Here is a 21,179-nt window from a genome sequence, read left to right on the forward strand (position 1 = left end):
AGGAGATGAGTCTGCCTACTGGGACGAGGTGGACCAGCTGCTTTCGTGGTGTGGAGACAATAATTTGGCTCTTAATATCAATAAGACCAAGGAGCTTATAGTGGACTATAGGAGGAATAGATTAGACGTCCAGCCCCTGGTTATCAATGGAGACCGAGTGGAGCGGATGGCCAGTTTTACGTTTCTGGGTGTTATTATAAAGGAGGACTTGACCTGGGGCGCTCATATTGCAGCCTTGGTTAAGAGGGCCCAGCAGAGATTATACTACCTGAGACTTCTCAGGAAACACCAACTGAATGAAAAACTGCTGGTGACCTTCTACCGCTGTACCACTGAGAGCATTTTAACCTACTGCACCTGTGTATGATTGCTAACTGCACAGTGGCAAATAGGAAAGCGCTCCAGAGGGTTACCACCACTGCCCAGAGGATCATTGGTTGCCCTCTCCCCTCTTTGGAAGAACTTTATAGTTCCCGCTGCCTTAAGAAGGCTCAAAATATTCTTAAGGATCTATCCCACCTGGGACATTCTTTTTTTGAACTATTACCATCTGGCAGACGGTACAGGATAATGAAAACAAGGACCAATGGGCTGAAGAATAGCTTCTATCTTAGAGCTGCAACTATACTGAATTCTATCGTATAGTGCAGTATTAATGCAGCATCAGGGGTTGTCCAATATGGAATGTGAAGGTTGTGTTATATGTGTTTTCTGTGTGTTATGGGGTGCCACTGGGGTGGCATTAATTTCGTTGTACAAGTTGTACAATGACAATAAAGATTTCTATTCTATTCTATTCTATTCTATTCTATTCTATTCTATTCTATTCTATTCTATTCTATTCTATTCTATTCTATTCTATTCTACTTTTTCTTACTATTTTTCTATGCTCTGCATAACACTGTTTTTCCCATAAAGGACAGTGTGATGGAAATATATGTATGTAAGCTGTTTTCATCATCATTAATTATGGGCAATTTTCATTTTCCATTTCATTATCTCTGAGCTGTATAAAAATATAAAACATAACAGGAATTCTGCAGAATCTTTGATTTAATCCAGCATCTTGGGGTCCATTTTATATTTTAACTTATACTTTTTATCATATACTTGCCCATTATAAGTTTCAGAAACACCAGCAAATGGTTCATTCCCACATTTAGCAATGGCGAACACCATGTTTAATAGCAGCGCCACCGAACAAGTAGCAATGATAAACTTGATTATAGTTTTGCAATTCATTTGGAGCTTGGAAACTAAGGTACCACTTATGATTTGGCCAATTGCTGCTCCTGGGATTAAAACAAGTCCTAAAGAGAAAACAAAGACTACAGTTATCAAATTAATAATTTCACATAAAATAAAACAATAAAGAAGTTCACTATTAAAACAGAACAAAATATGGTTATTTTATTGGTATGGTAAACAGTCACTCTTTTCTTTTTCTCTTTGCATGTTTTCTCTTTATGAGATTTTTGTGAATAAAAGAAAAAGTGGAATTGGGATGCTAATCTCTGAAAAAAATGCACTTTCCTACAGTTACTCTGTAGAACACACACAAACAAGCTTAACTTATCTATGACTAACTGACTTAATTAACCCAATTTCAGGATTGATGTGACACACTGAACCATAAACTTAGCACACATGCTAGATTTGCACAACACACTGGGCTAAAAAGTGGTTGTCCAATTTATGATTCAATGGCTTTTGCAAATACAGCTACTAAGGTGCTCCACATTATCAAGACAGGGTTCTCAGTCACATATGGAATTAGATGTGGCAGAGGATAAAAGTACAAGTACAAGTCTATTCACTGTTAAATCATGTCTAAATACTTATTAAATCCATCTTTCAGAGTTTAGGGGTTTTATTGCCTCAAATAAATTTCATTTTTGTTCCCATGTGCTTAGCTATTAAACCTTCACTGCATGTAATGATGCCAGTTCATTTAACTGGACTGTATCATGACATTACACATGTGTGAATCCGTTGTCAGGCATAAGATGCCAAAGACTGTATATCTCCAATCATCTCTGATCACAACTGTAGTTTCTTCCCTGGCTGGCATGCTCTCTCACTCAGCAACATCTTCCTGACTTCAAGTACAACAAAGCAGGTGGAGACAGCAGCTGGAGGCAATTCCAGGGTCCTTACCATCTATCAAGATGACACCCCAATAAAGCAATTATTAAACAAGATCTCAAACAATGAAAACAGTACAGAAATGTCACTTTACAGAAAGCTCTTTCATATGCTCTGGTACTCAGAAAGCATCAACTGATGATGGACAGTTCCAAATGCGAAAAGGAGGGCCTTTCCTTGTCCTCAATAACCATTTGTTTTATTCTATTATTATTTTGTAGATGGGAATACCTATAGTGGATTTCTACAACCTAATTACTATCAAACCTGGTTTTACTGAAATCTATGGTTCTTTTGGTCAACTTTATCAGAGGTATGTTATCCATTTGTACATTATAACTGGACATGCAAAATAGGTGTGTTATATCTTGCACGTTTTGCTTTATAGTGCCAAAATCATTTGCAAAAATAAATGTACATGCTACCAAATGTCAGCAGCATGATCAGGGGTTGCTCTGGTTGCTGCAAAAGTGGGGGATAAGGATTGTGTTTCACCTGTGGGCTGCCAGTTGCCCATCTCTACATCTTTTTGGAAAAGTGGGATATACTTGAAAAATAACTTTTCAGTGGAGGAAGTTCATAACATGGAACTCCAGCAAGATAGAGACATTGGAAAGAATAAATTCTGAAGTTAAGTTTCATCCCAAGTTTGACTGGAGAAAAGTGAGGCCACAATGAAGATAAAGGAAAGCGAATAGACCTGAGGAAAGCAGACAGAGTAGCCTGTTGATAAGCTGCTGTATCTGGCAGAATGCTCTGACCAGCTTGTCTAAATAACTAAGTTGGAATCTCATAGGCTAAATAGAGGAGGGAGTGAAATTGGTGTGCAACTCGACAAGAAAAATGTTAGGCATGTTTGCTTATCAATAGTGCAGGAGTTTCTCAAACTGCAAATGTCCACTGTATGGTGGGATTTATTTCTTTGTTTGGGAGGCCAACACAAAGAGTAACCCCAACAGTATGATTTGCATCCTAGAAGATACTACCTTCCCGTCTGCTGCCTCACATATTGATCTGGATTTTAGGGGATGATCTACTGAACAGTCTCTGACCTAATTTTTTCAGAAGCTGCCTCCCATTCCCAATTTGTTAACCATAAATGGAAAGGCAAGCTTGGCAAGAAATACTTGAACTCAGAAAAGCCCATTCTAACCACAAAGCAAAACCAAATTTGAAATTGTTAGGGTCTACTTGGAAGCATTTGATCAACTGAGGATCCTGTCTTCCTTCACTCCCCACCCTGATTCGGTGCCCCTCAAGGGACAATAGCTTGCAGAACAGAAAATGTTGCTTGGGTTCCCTAAGTATTCTGATTAATTTATCAAAGAAACCTAATTTTCTCAGTAATAAAAATTCACAGAATCCAACAAGATATTTTCTAGTAAGAATTCTTAAAACTGCAGCCTTTCTTTCCATAATCTATTTTTACCATTTTCCAAGTATTAAATACCATTATTAACTAATTTAAGAGATTTTTTTTTTTTTTGGTAGAATGAAACAAATACATTACCTCCTAAGGTAGCTGAATAGCTAGATGTATATCCAAACTGATTTTCTATAAATTTAGGTAAGAAAGTTGCAAAACCAGTAGCGACTAAAGCTTCTAATGCAGCTGCTGTTACAAGACACATCAACACTGGATTCCTCAGCAGCATCTAGAAAAGGAGGGTTTAGTTGAGTTCTCCCTACAGACTTTAATTAGACTTCTTAAATGAATCAGTGTCATGTTGCATAAACAGCATCCAATTAGATTATTCCACAAAGAAATTAATCTATTTTTCAGAATAATTTTTCATTATAACGTCACTTCTCTTCAATCTATCATTTCAAAAACTGTTATAAATGTTTCTTATTCCCTTCTCCATCTCTTTGTTGAAAAATAGAAGGGCACATTAGAAGAAAACTGCTAGTTCTCAGCAGACCTTTTTGCCAGAAGACTCCAGGTCCAGCTATTATAATCCTGATTATTAACCCAATTATTTGAATCTATGTCTAACTGAGTTTCAGCTAGTCAGATTTGGCTTGAGTCTGGAATTCATCTAAACCAACTTCAAAGGCCATTTAGCACTAATATTTATCCCATTTTCATATGACTGTCTTGGTTATATTATAAGCCTGGGTAAAATTTAGAATTTTTAAAAAAACAACAAACAAAAAAATCCCTCCTGCTAATTAACTACTCTCTTTGTTGATTTTCGTCTTATCTGAGCCATTATTTTGGCTTCCTTAATCCTGTTAAGAGATAAAAAGCCAAGATACAAATGAATTAATGCCTAATCTTGGCTTTTGTACAAATTAGCAAAGGTTGGCCAAAAAGACGACTTGGGTCTGCCAACTTGTGTGGGGTGAGAAGAGATACAACCGACCCTGGGGATGGCTGGAGCCGTGAAGACGCTCCCTGAATTTATCAATACCTAATTAATCTCAGCCTCTTGGAAATATTATGTAGGAAGTTTGTTATTGTAGTATATATTAATTAATTAATTAATATTTATCTATTTTAATTAATGTTTATTCTGTTTTTGCGGTAAACCACCCAGAGTCACTCTGTAGTGAGATGGGCGGTGACAAAATAAATAAATAAATAAGATAGAGGTAGAAAAATACAGAGTTTCTGAGTGAAAGCCTGCAGTTGAGCCAGAGTTTCTCTTTAACATCTATGACAATACTTATGCACACACATACACACAAATTGCATTAGCTAAATATTTTGCTCCCCCCCCCCTTTTCTGTCTGCTTTTAAAAACTCAGCAAGTCCATCAGCCAGGGAATTGCATTTGGTGGGTCCCAGGAGGCAGGCTTTCTCTGCCGTGCCTTCCTCCCTGTGGAATATTCTCCCCCTGAAGTTAGGTTCACCCTTTCCCTGCTGTCATTTAGGAAGTCCCTCAAGAGCTGGTTGTGTCATCAGGCCTGGGGGTCTTTAGGAACTGGAGACATTTTTAGATGGCTCCACTGTGATTGATATTCTGCTCTTTCCATGGGGTTTGTATATTTTAAAATTTAATTTTTTAAAATTTTTGATAATGTTTGCATTTTAATCATCACTTTTTATCTTCTATAATTATTATTTTTATTCATTTTTTTATTTTATTCAGTTGTTGTATGCCGCCCAGAGTCACTTTGTGTGAGATGGGCGGCTATAGAAATGTGATATAAAATAAATAAAAACAAAAGTCGTGGATCTTAGAGCTACACAGTCTGTTACAAATCTATTAGCGTCTCAACCGTTTCATCCCGAGAGGTGGCTGTTTCACAGCTCAGAGATTGGAATGCAGAGCGAATCTGGGGTCACAGGGCAGAAACATGTTGTAGCAGATTCCTTTCTATAAACATGCAAAGAATTTGGCTAAATCCACCCCAGCACATGCATGAAACTAAGAAAAACCTTGGCCCTTTCCTTATCTAGGCACAGTATGTGGACTGAGCCAGGATATCATACTTGGTGGAGTTACATCCTGTAATAACTTAGTAAGATCAAGATACCATTGTCTGGTTCTCCTGAACAGAAATTTTTACTAGCATCAGTTGCAGTAAGAAATCATCATTACGGTGTCAACTTCTTTCTGCTCGTGCTGATGAAAACAGCAAACACAGCAAACTGCTATGATTTTTATTAAGGCTTGCAGGGGCAGGGGAGGCAGCGAGATTAAACTGTCAAACTCACCCCTTAGCTGCCACTTAATTTTAAAATCATTTAATTTAGTATCTCGCTGGCCCTCAAGAAGTGGTGAAAACAAACATGATTAGCTACTGATGAGTGGCCATAAACTGGAAAGTAGGATAGCAACAGGCAGTTAGAGCCGTTGTTGTAATCTGAAAAGATATACTGGGTAATAAAAGTTATTATTCATGGTTAATACATTTATCCTTCTTGCTTTTTATTTTATTCTCAATTAATTGGTCTTGGTGATCAAATGTCCATTTAAAATCAAAGGATAATTGAATTTTAGAGCTAGCTGGAAGAGATCTTGGGGGCCCTTTAGTTCAGTCCTTTGTTTAAAGCAGCATTTACAGTTCAGGAATCTTGCAACATAGCATCCCTGACAGATGGTCTGTATTTAAATGTCTTATAACTTTCTGAAGCAATTTATTCTGCTGTCAACTAGCTCTTCCCATTAGGAATGTTTTCTAATGAAGAGCAAACATATTCCCAATGCCAATTCCTCTGGCATGTGCCAGGAGCTCTGGCTTCATGGTTTGTTTTGGTTTCAGAGCCTTTTCATTAAAAAAAAAAAAAAAAAAAGACGAAGAAAAAATTATATCTGCAAAGTAAAGCATCAGGTTCCAGCATAATTTTGATTTCAAAAAATACTTCTCAACCTCATATTGGCCCTGTAGGCATTCTTAGAAAATAAGAATAAATGACTGCAGCTTCTCAGTGCTCTGTTTGGAAGTGTGACTACTTTCCCGGGGGGGGGGGGGGGAGATAAAAGTTATGAGTTGATAGGGTTTGCTCTGTGGGATGAGAGGGAATAATGGGGAGCAGTCTCATCAGTTTTTATTCTAGTAAATGGGTATTTTGGGATTGGACACATCCCTGTGGCAGCTGTTTTTATAGCATCCATGATATGTTCCTGAAAATCAAAAGAAAATCTACCAACCCAAAAGAATTGCCTGTGCTTAAACCTTTCAAGCAGAAAGAATCTGCCATACCCCTGAAATAATTTATGCCACAAATAGGCCTTGCTATTAGGATTTTTTTCTTAACATTTTGCCAAAATCTGATTCCCTATTAGTCCCATTCATTGGTTTTAGAGCTCACTTCTGGAACCATATAAAATAACCCTGTTTTATCTTCTCCATGAAAGGTCTTCTGACATCTGAAGGTCACTATCATGTATCCCTTAATCTTCTCTATTCAAGTTTCAACAGCTCATCACAGATGACATTTTTCTGGTTAAGTCAGTCAGTTTTGCTTAAAGCTCGGTTACACATGAAATATGACTGTGGGCTCATGTTATATCATGCAGTCGAAGGCTATTCAGAGCCTTCTGAAGACCTGAAGAAGCTTGGGAGCAGAATGTTCATTTGCACCACGATTTTCTTCTCAGGGCATCTTATACTAATGTAATTTTCCTTCCACTCATTGCTCTTTGTCTACTGAAATCAATATCCAAGTAAGTGATAGTAGCGTAGGTGAGGAAATTCACACTACTGGAATTGATCTTTGGATTCAACTTTAATTCATTAGTTTTATTGTTTTGAATGTAAAGTTCAAATTGCATTTGAATTTGTAAATTACATTTACAAATTGAAATGTAAAGTTCCCACTGGGGGAGATGGGCGGAGATAAATTAAATAAATAAATAAATAAATAAATAAATAAATAAATAAATAAATAAAAGAACTGACCTATCTGACCATTTCAAACACTGAATAATACTATTATCCTCGTTGCATTCTGTTAATGAGGCTTTACAAGTATTATTGACACAATGACACCCAAATTCACATTAACTACAAATATTGATTCGAATGTGTTGCTTTTGTTACCCAGAGAATCATAAAAAAGTCCTTAATACTCTTCCCAGTGTATTCACATGTCTGTTTTCCATCATGATGTGCTTCAGAAATCTTCTCTGCTTGTATTTTGCTTGTACCTAGAAGAAGAAATCTAATTTACTTTTGACAAAAGCAGTTGCAGTTGCACAAAGTACACACATTTTGTGGAAATCAGCTGTAATTTTAAATATTTGGTCAATTAACTTTAGCAAGTTTGTCTGCTTGGACACAAACCTGCATCCTTTATGATTTTAAGATGATTTTCCTGTCAGATATTTCCCACCTTAAAATAGTTTCATCCTCTTGAAAAGGATGCACTAATAGGGTTACCAGACATCCGGCAAAAGGTGGACATGTCCTCCTTTCTGTCCTCATGTCCTCCATCCAGCAGGCATAGCCTTAAAATCAAATATTGTCAGGCTTTTTGACTATCTCTTCTGGAGCAGCTTTTCTCCACAGGCAGTGCTTCCCTAATAAGTGTTAACCACAAATTAACAAGCTCTGCTCTGTGACCTTAATTAGTTGATTAATACCTTCCAGAGGGCTTGCACTGCTGCCTGAAACTGACAAGACCTTAATCAGTTACACAGGGAAGGCTTTTTCCTCATAACTGACTCTAGCACATTCCTGCCATTGGAAAACCAGTCTTTCTGATGCTGGTAAAAGTATTTTCATATACCTGTAGACATAAGGGTTTTTCACTGTAACTTTTGTCGCAGATGCCAAGGAAGTTAAACAGTTAGTGTGTCCTCCTTTTCCCTCCTTTGTCCTCATTTCTAATTGTGTCCTCCTTTGCCTGTTCAGATATCTGGTAACTCTATGCATTAAGGGCAAATAGTTTCAGAAAGTCAGTCTATGATGTGAAGGTAAGATGGTATTTATAAGAAGACATTTAAGTTTGTTCAAAGCAGATCTTAGATTAGAATCATCATATGTTAATTGATTCATAAGAACATTTATTCCTGCCAGCTGCAACTAAGAAGGATTGACTCAAATCCAAAAATGGGTTGGGCTGCCCTCTCCCTGTTCAACCGGTTTTGTCTACTGAGAAATAGAAATGGGGATTTTGAAACAAATCTTTGCCTTTCTTTAAGAACTTTGATTTTGTGCCACAGGAAAATTCTGCCTCAGCTCAGGACATAGTGAAGGGACTTCTTCTTGGATCTTTGTTTTGAATTCTTGTGATTTCTTTTTCCAATCATTGGTTAAAGAATAGGATATTTAAAAAGGATCTTCTCATCAAAGACTGAAAGACTGCCAAGCCCAAACTACCACACGTGAAGTGTGGGAGAAGTCCTTTCTTTAGATAACAAACAGTTTTTTCCTCATACATCCTTATTTTTATTGCTAGGTAAACTCTTGTTTCTTTCAATACATTCAGTTTTACTTCTACTTAAAAAGATATGCTTGGATTTCATTTGCACTGCCCTGTCCACATCTGACTGACCAAAGTGTTCCTCTTAGTAATTGTCTTGTCTTTTTTTTTAAAGAGTGGCCCTAATTACTTTGTACCCCAATCCTCCTCAGGAAATTACAGTACTGCAGTAGGAATGATCTAAAACTGTGATGAGCTACTTAAAAGTTGCAGATCCTAGAATATTTATTGCAGTCATCACCACTGGCTCTACATATTCATTCATTCATTCATTCATTCATTCATTCATTCGTTCTTCGTTCATTCATTCATTCATTCATTCATTCATTCATTCATTCATTCTGTACTGTTTTTAGACTAGAATTTTAGGAATTCCAACAACTTAGCTAAAGCTCAATATGACCTTTTAGTGTTATACTAGTTTCTTATTTTACAATACTTATTTACCTGGCAAATGCTTTGGGAAAAATGAAAATGGTGCTACCAAAAGGCATGTAGAGAAGCTGCATATCACAAAGGCTATCCACCAAGCTCCAACCCAGCGTGGATCTTCTGGAGTGATGTCTACACTAGAATAATATTTATTTAGCAAACACATATTTAATGCCAGCATTATGAATTAAATCACTTAACAATACCTTTTGCAAAGCTATTCTGTATGATAAAATACATATTTTGGTTATATATTGCAGCAATGCTGCTTTCTGCCCTCATTTATGCAGTCATACCACAAAGAAATTACTGCTGTTCCACTAAATGGAAAAATGAATGCATTTCCAGTAGTAATAAATTCAATCAAGTATTATTGTTCAGGGGCTATGGAGAGCTTAGAGGAGTGTTTTACTTCAAGGAAGATTCAAAAGTAGCACCACTCTATAAGCTGCCTTGCATAGTAATATGAGCCCCTTACCTATCAAGGTAAAGCAAAAGAGAACAGCACCCTTGTTCTCATTTTCCTCCTCAGAACTCAAGGTACAAGAGAAGGCTCTGAAAAATCTTTTCCTGCAGCACTGGCTGAAGTTATTCCAGAATGGGCAGCTTCACCACAGTAAGTGGGATTGAGAGAGAGAGAGAGAGAGAGAGAGAGAGAGAGAGAGAGAGAGAGAGAGAGATAGATAGATAGATAGATAGATACCATTAAGATGTGGTTTCTCATAATAATGTCTTACTAAGAAAAATGTATTTCTAGGATTAATATTATTAATGTAGATGAAAAACGAAATGTCCTTGCCTTATATTATGATTGAAATCAACATAGACATTAAGCAATTGTCCTCCTAACACATAGCCAATGGCAGGACCCAGCAGTGACATGGCATATCCAATTCCTGTAGAAAAGATAATAGTTTGCATTTTGGAAATTGAACACAAAAATTATGTTAGATCCCATATTTTTTTGTTGTTTAGTCGTTAAGTCGTGTCCGACTCTTCGTGACCCCATGAACCATATCACGCCAGGCCTTCCTGTCCTTCACTGCCTCCCTGAGTTTGCTCAGTTTCATGCTCATAGATCCCATATACACTTGTTAAAATGTGTACGGTGATATAAGAACTATACTGGCAAGCTCATGTACCCTTACCTTAATGGATCATATTGTTTGGGGTGGGGGAAAAGTAGCACAGCTTTCAGCTATGCTACATGGGCCTTCTTCCCAGATACAAGCTCATTTAAAATGCATTAAACATAGAGCTAAAGACAAATGATGCAACATATTTTCAAGACCCAAAGGCCATCAAGAACCTTTATCACATAAATATAATTAGCCAGGCAAAACAGCTTTGAGTCAACCTAGCCCTGGTCAATAGGAAAATGTAATGTTTGGAGTCTGAAAGGTGGGATATAAATATCTCAGATTAAATCTATCCATCAATCCCTGCTAAACCATCTGGGGAGTGCTTTTCCATCTATCAATTGTGTCATGAGCTCTTGTTGACACCTGCTCCTCATCTGAAGGATTACTCCAAAAGTGCCAGATGCTGCTCAAAGGAGAGAGGTAATTTGGGATAATGAACTTCTCTCAGATTCTGTGTTTTCTTTGCCAGAAGGAGATGAAGAAGCAGAAAGACTTCTTCTTGCTGGGGAGGAATCTCCAGGAATGCACTAAATTCTTAATGAAGGAGAATGGAGGTTCCAAAGTTTCTAAATTCCTCTAGAAGTCAGTAACCCAGAATATACTGAGGGGACTGAGACCTTCTTCTCTTTCACAGTTTTTACCACCTTTTCTGACTGCCTTAATGGACCATCAGAGATTTGCTTTCTGCTGCATGGGAAGTTTTCTGTGGGTTGGCATTAGGGAATGATGGGTCTGGTTGTGACAGTTGACATATTTGTTATTCTTGCTTGTTATTCATTTGTATACTCACATGCTGTTACTCTGTGGCTAAAAAGGCTAAGTGATTGGTTTGAGGCTAGGCAAAGCAAAAGGAAACAGTGGTTAACACTGCAGGAGCACAGCATCAGGTTCCTATCTGCTGATTCACACAGATGAGAAGGAGCAAATGGAATGTTACAAGGAATTCTTCCAGGCTCCCAAAATAGGCTCTAAATGAAACCCTATTCACCAGAAAACATAAGTCCAGGGCAGGTGTTCAACTAAATGTTTGTGGGTAAGCAGCATCCTCATGCATGCCAGCTCTACTTCTGATCTTTGCACATTGAGCATAAAGGTATGAAGGGGGAAGATGGGTATGGGTGATTGGTCAAATCACTTAGATAACACCCATGTTTGGTTGGGAAGTTCCCAAAGTAGATGAGCGTTGACTTTTAAGTGTATTCAGTATAACACACTTACAAGGCCCCTTCAGGCCTCTGTGCTGATCATGAAAAGGGCTGAAGCTCCTTTCCGTGGGAACTGAGACCTTGGGGATAAGGTCATCCTCTGAATGCCCTTCTATAAGCAATTGTAACATAGCCCTTCTATAAGCAATTGTAAAAAATACAACCTGATTCCAAGCAGCTGCAAGACTTACAAGCAATTCAATAAACAAGCAGAAAACACAAGAAGATATTATGTTCAATCCTGCCAGATACTCAAGGTCAACTAGCATTTCAAGAAATCAAATTGAGTTAAACTTACCTATGTAAACCGAAGCTTTGTGCTTTGGGACACTATCATCGATGAAAGTTGTACCCAGTGTGTAAAGGGGAGTTCCACCTGCTCCTAAGAGGAGCTGACCCAGCAAGAACACATAGAAGTAGTTGGAAAGTTTAGATTTGCTGCCAGGGCGGCATGTCATGTTATAGCCTCCAGAAGGAGGTACTGGACAGATGTCTAGAAATACAGGAGTAGTAAGTCAATGGAAGTTCTTTATCTATTAGGAGAAACATTGTGTGTTCTTATTTGTTTGAACTAAGTCTACAATGTCTGGGCTTCAAAAATCCAGCTGATAGCAGCAAAGGTTTAGAGTTTTGGTATCTCTTGCTGCCATCTAGTAGCTATCCAGATTTTCACAGAGTAGTTATATAACACAGAATCTGAACAGTCATAAGATTTCAAAAATGCTTCAAAGTTTGAAAAACATATACAGCCATTTTTCAGACAATGTGGGAAAAATCAACATATAATGCGAAACATATTTTCTGAATAAGTCTTCTTTAATCTAGTGCCTCCAAATACATTGGGATTTCAAGTCCCCAAATTCTCAGTTACCATGCTTGATGACTACCTGGGAATTTTGGAAATTGTAGGCCCAACTGGACCATACCAAACTGGGGGTGACTGGTCATTCCTGAAGAATGGTATTCAGAGAGTTTAGAAAATAGAAGCCAGCTCACAGGAACTAGTGAGAATACACAAGATAATGATGGTTTCACACAACATACTCAGCCATAGTTCATTTAAACATAGTTCATTAATAAATCATAACTGACTTGATTCATTCAACTTGCTAGATTATAAACCACGATTTAGCAATTCTTAAAAGAATAATGTGACAACATGGTGCACCATTAGTAACATAAGAGGTAGGAGCAGTAACTAAGCATAGCAAAGCATTCTCTCACTTAAAAGAAGCATTCCAGTTAGGATTCCACCCCTACTCAACATTCTACTCCTCACACTTCACGGATTCAATGTTTTTCCAACTTACTCTAAATTCTTAATACGCAGATCCCTTTAGATTATTTTTGTGTAAAGTTTTGTTGTTGCTATACTGCGAATCTTGGGATATTCTAAATCATGTTGATAATCCTTTGTGTTTCTCAGTGGCCCCTTGGCTACTGTACAATACAATTCCAGTGGCATTCACAGTTTACTCTTAGAGTTGCAATAATGACATCCAGTAGAGGGCGCTCCCATTTAATTCATCTGGAGAATGGAAATCATTTCTAAAACAACGTGGGCCTAACTAGGTATTTTGTTTTTTAAAAAAGAATAGTAATCGATTGCTTCAGCTTCAACTTTCAACTTGACCTTTTTTTTTTCTTCAAATGCCTCATTATAGTCAATAAGCAATGCATAAGATAGTAACCATGTTAGCATAATGAAACAACACATTCTATTTTCAAATGACAGGACTATTTTTTTTTCTTCCTAGCATTTTTCCCATGTGCAAGGTTGGCTTTTTTTTTTTTGGATCAACTGAATGCTGATCATGTTGATCTGAACATTCAGTTGATCCGTTGGTTGCAACAGGAATTGACTGACTGGCTTGTCGTTCAAGTCTGACATTAGGGGTTGAGAGAGAGTGACTGGCCCAAAGTCACCCAGCTGCTTTTCATGCCTAATGTGGGACTAGAACTTGCAGTTTCCTGGTTTCTAGCCTGGTGCCTTAACCACTAAACCAGTGTTTCTCAACCTTGGCAACTTCAAGCTGTGTGGACCAACTACCAGAATTCCCCAACCAGCATGCTATTTATTTATATTATATACTATATATTTATATTATATATAAAACAGGCCTATTATTATGGTGCCCAAAATACCCATGGGCCCTTATATTGTAAGAATTATATAATGCAGAAGTCAAGATACTTCTCATTGTTCCTACCTACATATTCATGCCAGCAGGGAATAAATCACTTACAGTTCAGGATAAGCAACTGCTTTTATAACTTTTGATTGTTATAATATTTCCCCCCTTACCCAATGTAAAATTTTTCTACCCGTATAAGAAAAAAATAGTCTCATTTTGTCTTTCAAATTCAGTTTATAAAGTAGGCTCATGTCTTCCCTTTAGCCAGTTGGAATTTGTTTAGATTGGCTCTTCCTGATAAGGTGTTTATTCTACAATGGCTCTACCTCATTCCCAAAATTTCACATTTTCCCCCATAACCTTTTCCAACCACCTTCTATCTCATTTTATCAGCTACACAAAGCTAAAATACAAAAACTGCTGCCTTGAGACATAAGAGCTTTCTTTCAGGCTGATTCTCATGTAACAGCAATTCAGGAGATTTTTAACCATGGTTTCTAGAACAAGCTACAGTGGCTTGATCCATACATCATGAAAGACTAAACCATGTTGCACAAATCACAGTGTCTGGGTTCCAACACTGGTTTAGTACAATGTGCGAAGCCAGCCTTAATCTTTCTCTTCCTGAAAGTCTCCTAAAACTTCATTCTACCATACCTCATTTATTCCACTTGTGTGCTAACAGATCACCCTTAACCACTGAAATGTACTTAGCAGCCTGATGCTTATTCTATACAACAGAAGAGAATATACGTAGCTGGTTGAACTGTGGAGTTTTTGGTGCTCTATAAGCTTGGTTGTTTGCTTGCAGACATTTCACTACCCAACTAGGTAACATCATCAGTGTGAGTGAGTGTGGGGTTTGCTCCCTGTTTATATACAGTGGCAGGGCAAGCTGATGTATATAGATGGGGAGCAAACCCCACACTCACTCTCACTGATGATGTTACCTAGTTGGGTAGTGAAATGTCTGCAAGCAAACAACCAAGCTTATAGAGCACCAAGGACTCCACAGCTTATTGCATAATCTGCTTAGCAACAACTAAAAGGCCATTTTATCAAGTATATTATCCAATAGAAAAGAATATATGTAGCTCATGGTTGAACTGTGGAGTCCTTGGTGCTCTCTGAGTCTCTCTGGAGTCCTTGCCACTGATGTTACCTAGTTGGATAATGAAATGTCTGCAAGCAAACAACCAAGCTCAGAGAGCACCAAGGACCCCTAAGGATAATATTTAGAATGAATCATAATTCCCGAGTTTTGCATAATAGACCTTAGTTTATTTATTTATTTATTTCAGTTTAATTCATGTACTAAATCATCATCAAATCAAATCTTTATTATGGTCAAAGACCAGCATAAGCAGGGTGGAGTACAGTCAATTAGAAAGCATAGAAAATACATCAATACACCTCCTTTTAGATTCCTTTTAGATATATACTTTCTGTTTTATATCTTTTAGCTTTTCATAATTATTATATGATAGATAGATAGATAGATAGATAGATAGATAGATAGATAGATAGATAGATAGATAGATAGATAGATATTAGACTTTGATGTATTTTCTATGCTTTCTAATTGACTGTACTCCACCCTCCTTACGCTGGTCTTTGACCGTAATAAAGGCTTGATTTGATTCAAGTACTATTATACAATGTTTCAGCAAACAAAGTTTTGAGAGCAATGACCTCATGTAAAACTCAAACTAATATCCTCTCAAAGGGCACAGTGATTGTGGAGCTATTTGGCTAATGCTCTTTTCAATACCTGTGCAAAGAAGTTGAATCCATCTCCACCACATAATCTTTTTCACTACTCATTAACTTCCATTGTAATGAAGAGAAACAAGATTATGTTTGCCATTGACAGAATCTTAGAAAATAAGATTAGATATGATACCTTAGCAATCCATTTGTAATAAAAACCAACAATAAAACCAATGAGAGCTACAAACTTCTATGGACCTTTACTTTCAATAACCAACTTTTACTGTAACATAAAACAAATAATAATTTCCACTGAAAATTAGTTTGCTAATAATCAATTTTAAGTATATTATATTTAAATATGTGTGCCATTTAAAATGTTTTTCAGAACTGTTAATAAATGTTAAAATGATTTTCAGGTTTGCAGGGATGTATAGACGTTTTCCCCCCTGTTTCCAGAAGTAATTTGTGGAGGCCAGTGCACACCAAAGAGGAGTTTGGCCAAAGCAGAAGCTGAGCAGGGTAAAGCAAATTTTCTTGTTTCTTAGTGCCATCGGTCTTTTGGAGAAACATCACCTTCATATATAATAGGCCCCATTGCTCAACTCTATAAGCTACTTTGACATTTAATCATAGATTGTGAGAATACACATGGCTTAAATAGCAACTATGTTTACTTTTAATTGGGGTTCCCTGGGCTTAGGGAGAGCAACATCAAAGTAGAGATCACATTTTTGCAGACATTTCACCTTGTGTTCCACCAGGGCTACTTCGAAGCAATGGTTCAGAAGTGAGGTTTGCCTTGCAGTATTTACCATCTGTGTGGAATCTGGATTCTGTGGGGTTGCTTAGTGGACCAATCAGAAAAGAGCTAGCACCATTCCTAACCATCTATCAACCGATACTTTCCAAGAAGCCTCCAAATACCAACCAAAGGCAAAGAAAAAAACTATATTTCATTTGATTTAATGTACTTTAGAGCCCTATGTGAAAAAGAGAGATGCCAGATGTTCAAGCTGCTTCAGAAAAGGCCAAGGAACACGAGACATTATATCTGATGTCTGCTGGATAATTAAGAAAGTCAAAAAATACCACCACCACCCCCACAAAAAAACCCTCAGTATGTGCTTCATTGATTATAGGAAGGCCTTTGATTGTGTTGATCACATCAAGCTATGGAATGTGCTTAGAAAAATGGGAATCCCAGATCATCTATTGTTCTCATGAAAAACTTATATGCAGGTCAGGAAGTCACAATACAGACAGAAGATGGTGAAATGGCTCCATGATGGCAAAGAATTGAGGCAAGGCTGAATTCTCTCCCCTTATTTTTCAAGCTATATGATGAATTTATTAAAGACCTGGCTCTGCCAGCTTGCGGGGGGTGACAACGATCTTACCCAATCCTGGGGGTGGCTGGTGCCTTGATGATGCTCCCTGAGTGACTGCCAATTTTATACCTATTCTTGGATTTATTTATTTTCTATTTATTAAGATTATCATATACTGTCATTTTAATTGATTTTAACTGTTTTGTAAACCACCCAGAGTCGTTTCAATGAGAGGGGGAGTGACAAATTTGATAGATAGATAGATAGATAGATAGATAGATAGATAGATAGATAGATAGATAGATAAATAAATAAATGGAAGCTGGATTGCAAGAAGATTAACACAGTTTTAAAATTAGAGGAAGATCCATCAATAATCTGTGCTATGCTGATGAAATTATTCTGACACCTCAAGATGCAAAGGATCTGCAAAGTCTACTAATAAAAGTCAATGAGCACAGTGAAAAAATGGGACTAAAATTAAAGAAGGCCAAACTAATGACAACAGGTACAACAACCAACCTTAGAACTGACAATGAAGATATCAAAGGGGTAGATAGCTTCTGCCTTTAAGATCAACCATCAACAGCATAGGAACAAGCAGTCAAAAAATCCACCACAGACTGGGTAGAGCAGCCATGAAAGCCTTGGAAAAGATATTCCGATGCTGTGATGTGTCTATACCTATACAGAAATCAGAATTGTGTAAGCCATAGTATTCCCTGTGACATTCTATGGAATAGAAAGGTGGACAATTGGACTCTATGAAAAATTGGACTATATGGAAGTGAAAGTTGAACACTGAAGAAGTACAATAGGAGGAGTACTGAGACCTTTCAACTTTGGTGTTAGAGAAGATTCCTGAGAATACTGTGGACAGCCAAGAAAACAAACAAAATGGATCATTGAACAAATCAATCCAGAGTCCTCACTTGAGGCACGAAAGACTAGGCTCAAATTATCATACTTCAAACACATTATGCAAAGGCCTAGCAATCTGGCCTGGCTCTAATGCTGGGAAAGGTGGAAGGAAAGAGAAGAGGATGACCAGCAGGAAGGTGGATGGACTCAGTTACAGTGGCAAAGAATGCATCGTTGGAAGACCTGAAAGACCAGGTTAGGGACTGATCATCACAGAGAAAATCTATCTGTGTGGTCCCTAAGAGTCGACACCAACTTGATGGCACATAATCAATAAAGAAGTTAATTACTTAAAATTAAATGTGATTAAATAAATTGAATTTATCTGATTACATATATTTAATAATTCCCTTCCCATGTATTTAAAAATTACAATTCATTGACAGATTTTGGAGGGTGTTTTGAGTATCCCCAATTTAAACAGTAGGTAACTATTGCATATGGACTCTTCCTTTATCTGTACGTAATGAGATACAGTTGGCTCCAGTTCAAGTGACAGTGCTGATACTCTAATACAATTCCACATGAATCTTATGTGATACTAAGATGTTATTATATAGTTAACATTAAATGAATCTTAAAAACCAGTAACAATAAGCCCAAAAATGTATTGCATGAATGATAAGCCTCAACAAACAAAATCATTAAGAATATTTACAGTCCTAGGCATGTAACATATATACCAGCATGGTTACATTCTATTCAAGACATACTGCCTCTTTGTTTTCAGCAGCCTTTTTCGTCTGAACTGTATACTACTTTTTAGTTGTAATGTAGTTTGAGGTATGGAGGAAGGAAGCTACAGAAGCCCCCCAAAATGGAGCCCCCAGTATAGTTGAACTGTACTTAGCATAGAATGTCTCACAGAAGTACTGGCTCAGGTGTAGACAGGTATATGTGTGTGTATGTGTGTGCACATCTATTTATTAATAACAGAGACTCAAGGCAGCTGCTTTTCTAACATTTCCCATAAGTATCATCAACGGAAACCATTTCTCAGTAAACCTCCCTCCCCAAATGTCAACATTTCCTCAAGTCTAGTTCCTTTCATTTTCTTCTCATTTTACATTTCCTTCTGAGAAGAAAATAGAATTAAACACTCTGATTAACTGTTTATTTTTTTAAAACAGCTTCAGTGGTATTTGTAAAATAAATCAGCAGTGACAATGTGTTAACTACACTTCCTCAGGAGGAGAGTAATGACAGCACATCACTTTGTTGCATAACTGCTATTTTCCTTCAAGACAGTTTCACTAGAAACAAACAGAACAATAGAAGGCATTGGGCAATAACAGTTCCACCCTTTCGAGAATTACTCGGCAACTGGATGCTACAGCACTATGCTCCCAGATAATCTCTTATGAAGTCCTGCTGATGTATTAGGTGTGCCAAACCAGATTACATTAGCAGGATGCAAAATAGATTTCAACTTCCATTTCAAGAAGTGGCAAGTTGGGCAACTTTTTGTATCACCTGAACAGTACAATATTTCCTCAACTATGCTATTAAGTAGTATGTTAGGCAAATGACCACATCAGCTGGGGAGGATTTAACTCAGTTGCTCACTGCACCCCATTCTCTGTTCACTTAAGTTTTCTACACTTTATATTTCATAAGGTTAAGGGCTGTCAAATTCAAAGATCGTGTCCTTGATATGAGGAAGTTGGCATTTACAAAAAGTTGAACCTACCCACATTATGGGAAGCAATGATATGTTCCATTCTAAGATCGTTTTTGTTCCAGATCAGGGTTGAATCCAAGCTGATCATAATAAACATGCTAAAATTACCTAATGTCATTGTCTCCTCATAAACGAACAACACATGGTCTCAGAAATGCAGCTGAATTCTTATGCAACAATGAGAACATGCTGAGACCCATATTTGGCCAAAAGAGGTGGGGTGGGGGGAACACTTCATGCTAGACAGACATAGCCATAGTTTCAACTGGGAAACTGTCAGCATCTTAGACCAAACTATATCCAAAAACATTAGGGAATTCCTGGAAGCTTGGTATTCAGACAAGGCAGCCATCAACAGGCACATAGAGATAAACAACATCCACACACTATTCAAAAGAGACAATAGAAAGGAAACAAAAGTCCAGAACATCTCCTCACCAGCAATCAACACCCAAGCAGAGATTAACACCGAGATTATCACCAGACATACAATCAGCAGTAAACAATACCCTAATCAAGGAACTAGGGATGAGAGGGGGGGAACCACCAACACAGGCAAGGCAAGCCACTGCACATAAACAGAGAGCAAACTCCACTCCATTCTAGCACTGAAGATATTACCTAGCTGGGTGATGAAACGTTTGCAAGAAAATATTCAAGCTCAGAAAACCCCAAGGACTCCTCATGCTAGATGGTTAAAGGAATAAACTGTGAGTGTTATTGCACTCAAACCACAGATACTCAGCACAATGCTAGAAGGCTAATTGCAGCATACCAGGCTAGCTGAATACTGACAGCTTCATTGTTTTAAAAAAAGATACTCTGAGGCCACCACCACAAGTCAAGCTTACTGGCAAGACAGAAAGTTAATAGTCATACTTTCCACAAAGAATCCTCTTCTACTTGAGAGCAACTGGCTGCCATGAAGAAGAACAACAGAAAATAGCACACTTCCTGCCAATGGCTGGAGCTGATGCCTTCAATATGTGTAATACATTTATATTCATGGATAATAAAATAAATGACTTTAAAGCCTTCTTGCAGAGATTTGAGGGGTGCTGTGTGTCACCCAAAAAATGAAACACATGAAATATTTCTCTTCAGATCACACTGACAAAAGGCAACTGAGACAGCTGAGAAATCTGTAACAGATCTGAAACTAAAGAGCAAGTCTTGTGACTTTGGTATGTTGACTGAATCTTTGATCAAAGATCTAATTGTTTTGAGCATAAGAAATAAGATAGTACAAGAATGCTTATTGAGAGAGATAAACTTGTCCCTCAGAAACACCACTGGTATATGCCAAGCATCAGAAGTCATTCATTCACAGTTGAAAGTTATGGGACACAGCAATGATAATGCTCTGATATTAGCAATCACCCATGATAAAGACTAATGGAATCCCCCATTGCTTTTAAAATTGACACTGGTGTGCAAATCAGTCTAACAGCTGATAGTTACTAAACTGAAGCAGATTAAAACCTAAGCCAGACCTGCACCAAGAAACAACATCTGGGAGAAATACTAATGAAAACTGGCATTAAACCAGAGTAGACTATAGAAAAGCAATCATAGATAAGCCAAAACCAACATGCCAAAA

The 21,179-nt window shown here is 37.5% G+C and overlaps 1 protein-coding gene across 2 annotated transcripts in view; it reads right to left on the reverse strand.

Moving 5' to 3' along the window:
* The window catches only part of SLCO4C1 (solute carrier organic anion transporter family member 4C1), a 45,999-nt gene that overhangs the window by 13,710 nt on the left and 11,110 nt on the right, over positions 1-21,179 (reverse strand). For both annotated transcript variants that reach the window (XM_007438061.4, XM_088130493.1), the window contains 6 exons: positions 12,100-12,294; positions 10,254-10,350; positions 9,470-9,591; positions 7,639-7,745; positions 3,656-3,800; positions 1,115-1,310 (listed from right to left, as the gene is read on the reverse strand). In XM_007438061.4, coding sequence (XP_007438123.2) covers positions 1,115-1,310; positions 3,656-3,800; positions 7,639-7,745; positions 9,470-9,591; positions 10,254-10,350; positions 12,100-12,294 — 862 coding nt within the window. The remainder of the gene's footprint in view (positions 1-1,114; positions 1,311-3,655; positions 3,801-7,638; positions 7,746-9,469; positions 9,592-10,253; positions 10,351-12,099; positions 12,295-21,179) is intronic.

Source organism: Python bivittatus, unplaced genomic scaffold, assembly GCF_059951505.1.
Source record: "Python bivittatus isolate LINGU-HERP-01145 unplaced genomic scaffold, Pbiv_v1 ctg000850_np1212, whole genome shotgun sequence".
NCBI classification, from domain to species: Eukaryota; Metazoa; Chordata; class Lepidosauria; order Squamata; family Pythonidae; genus Python; species Python bivittatus.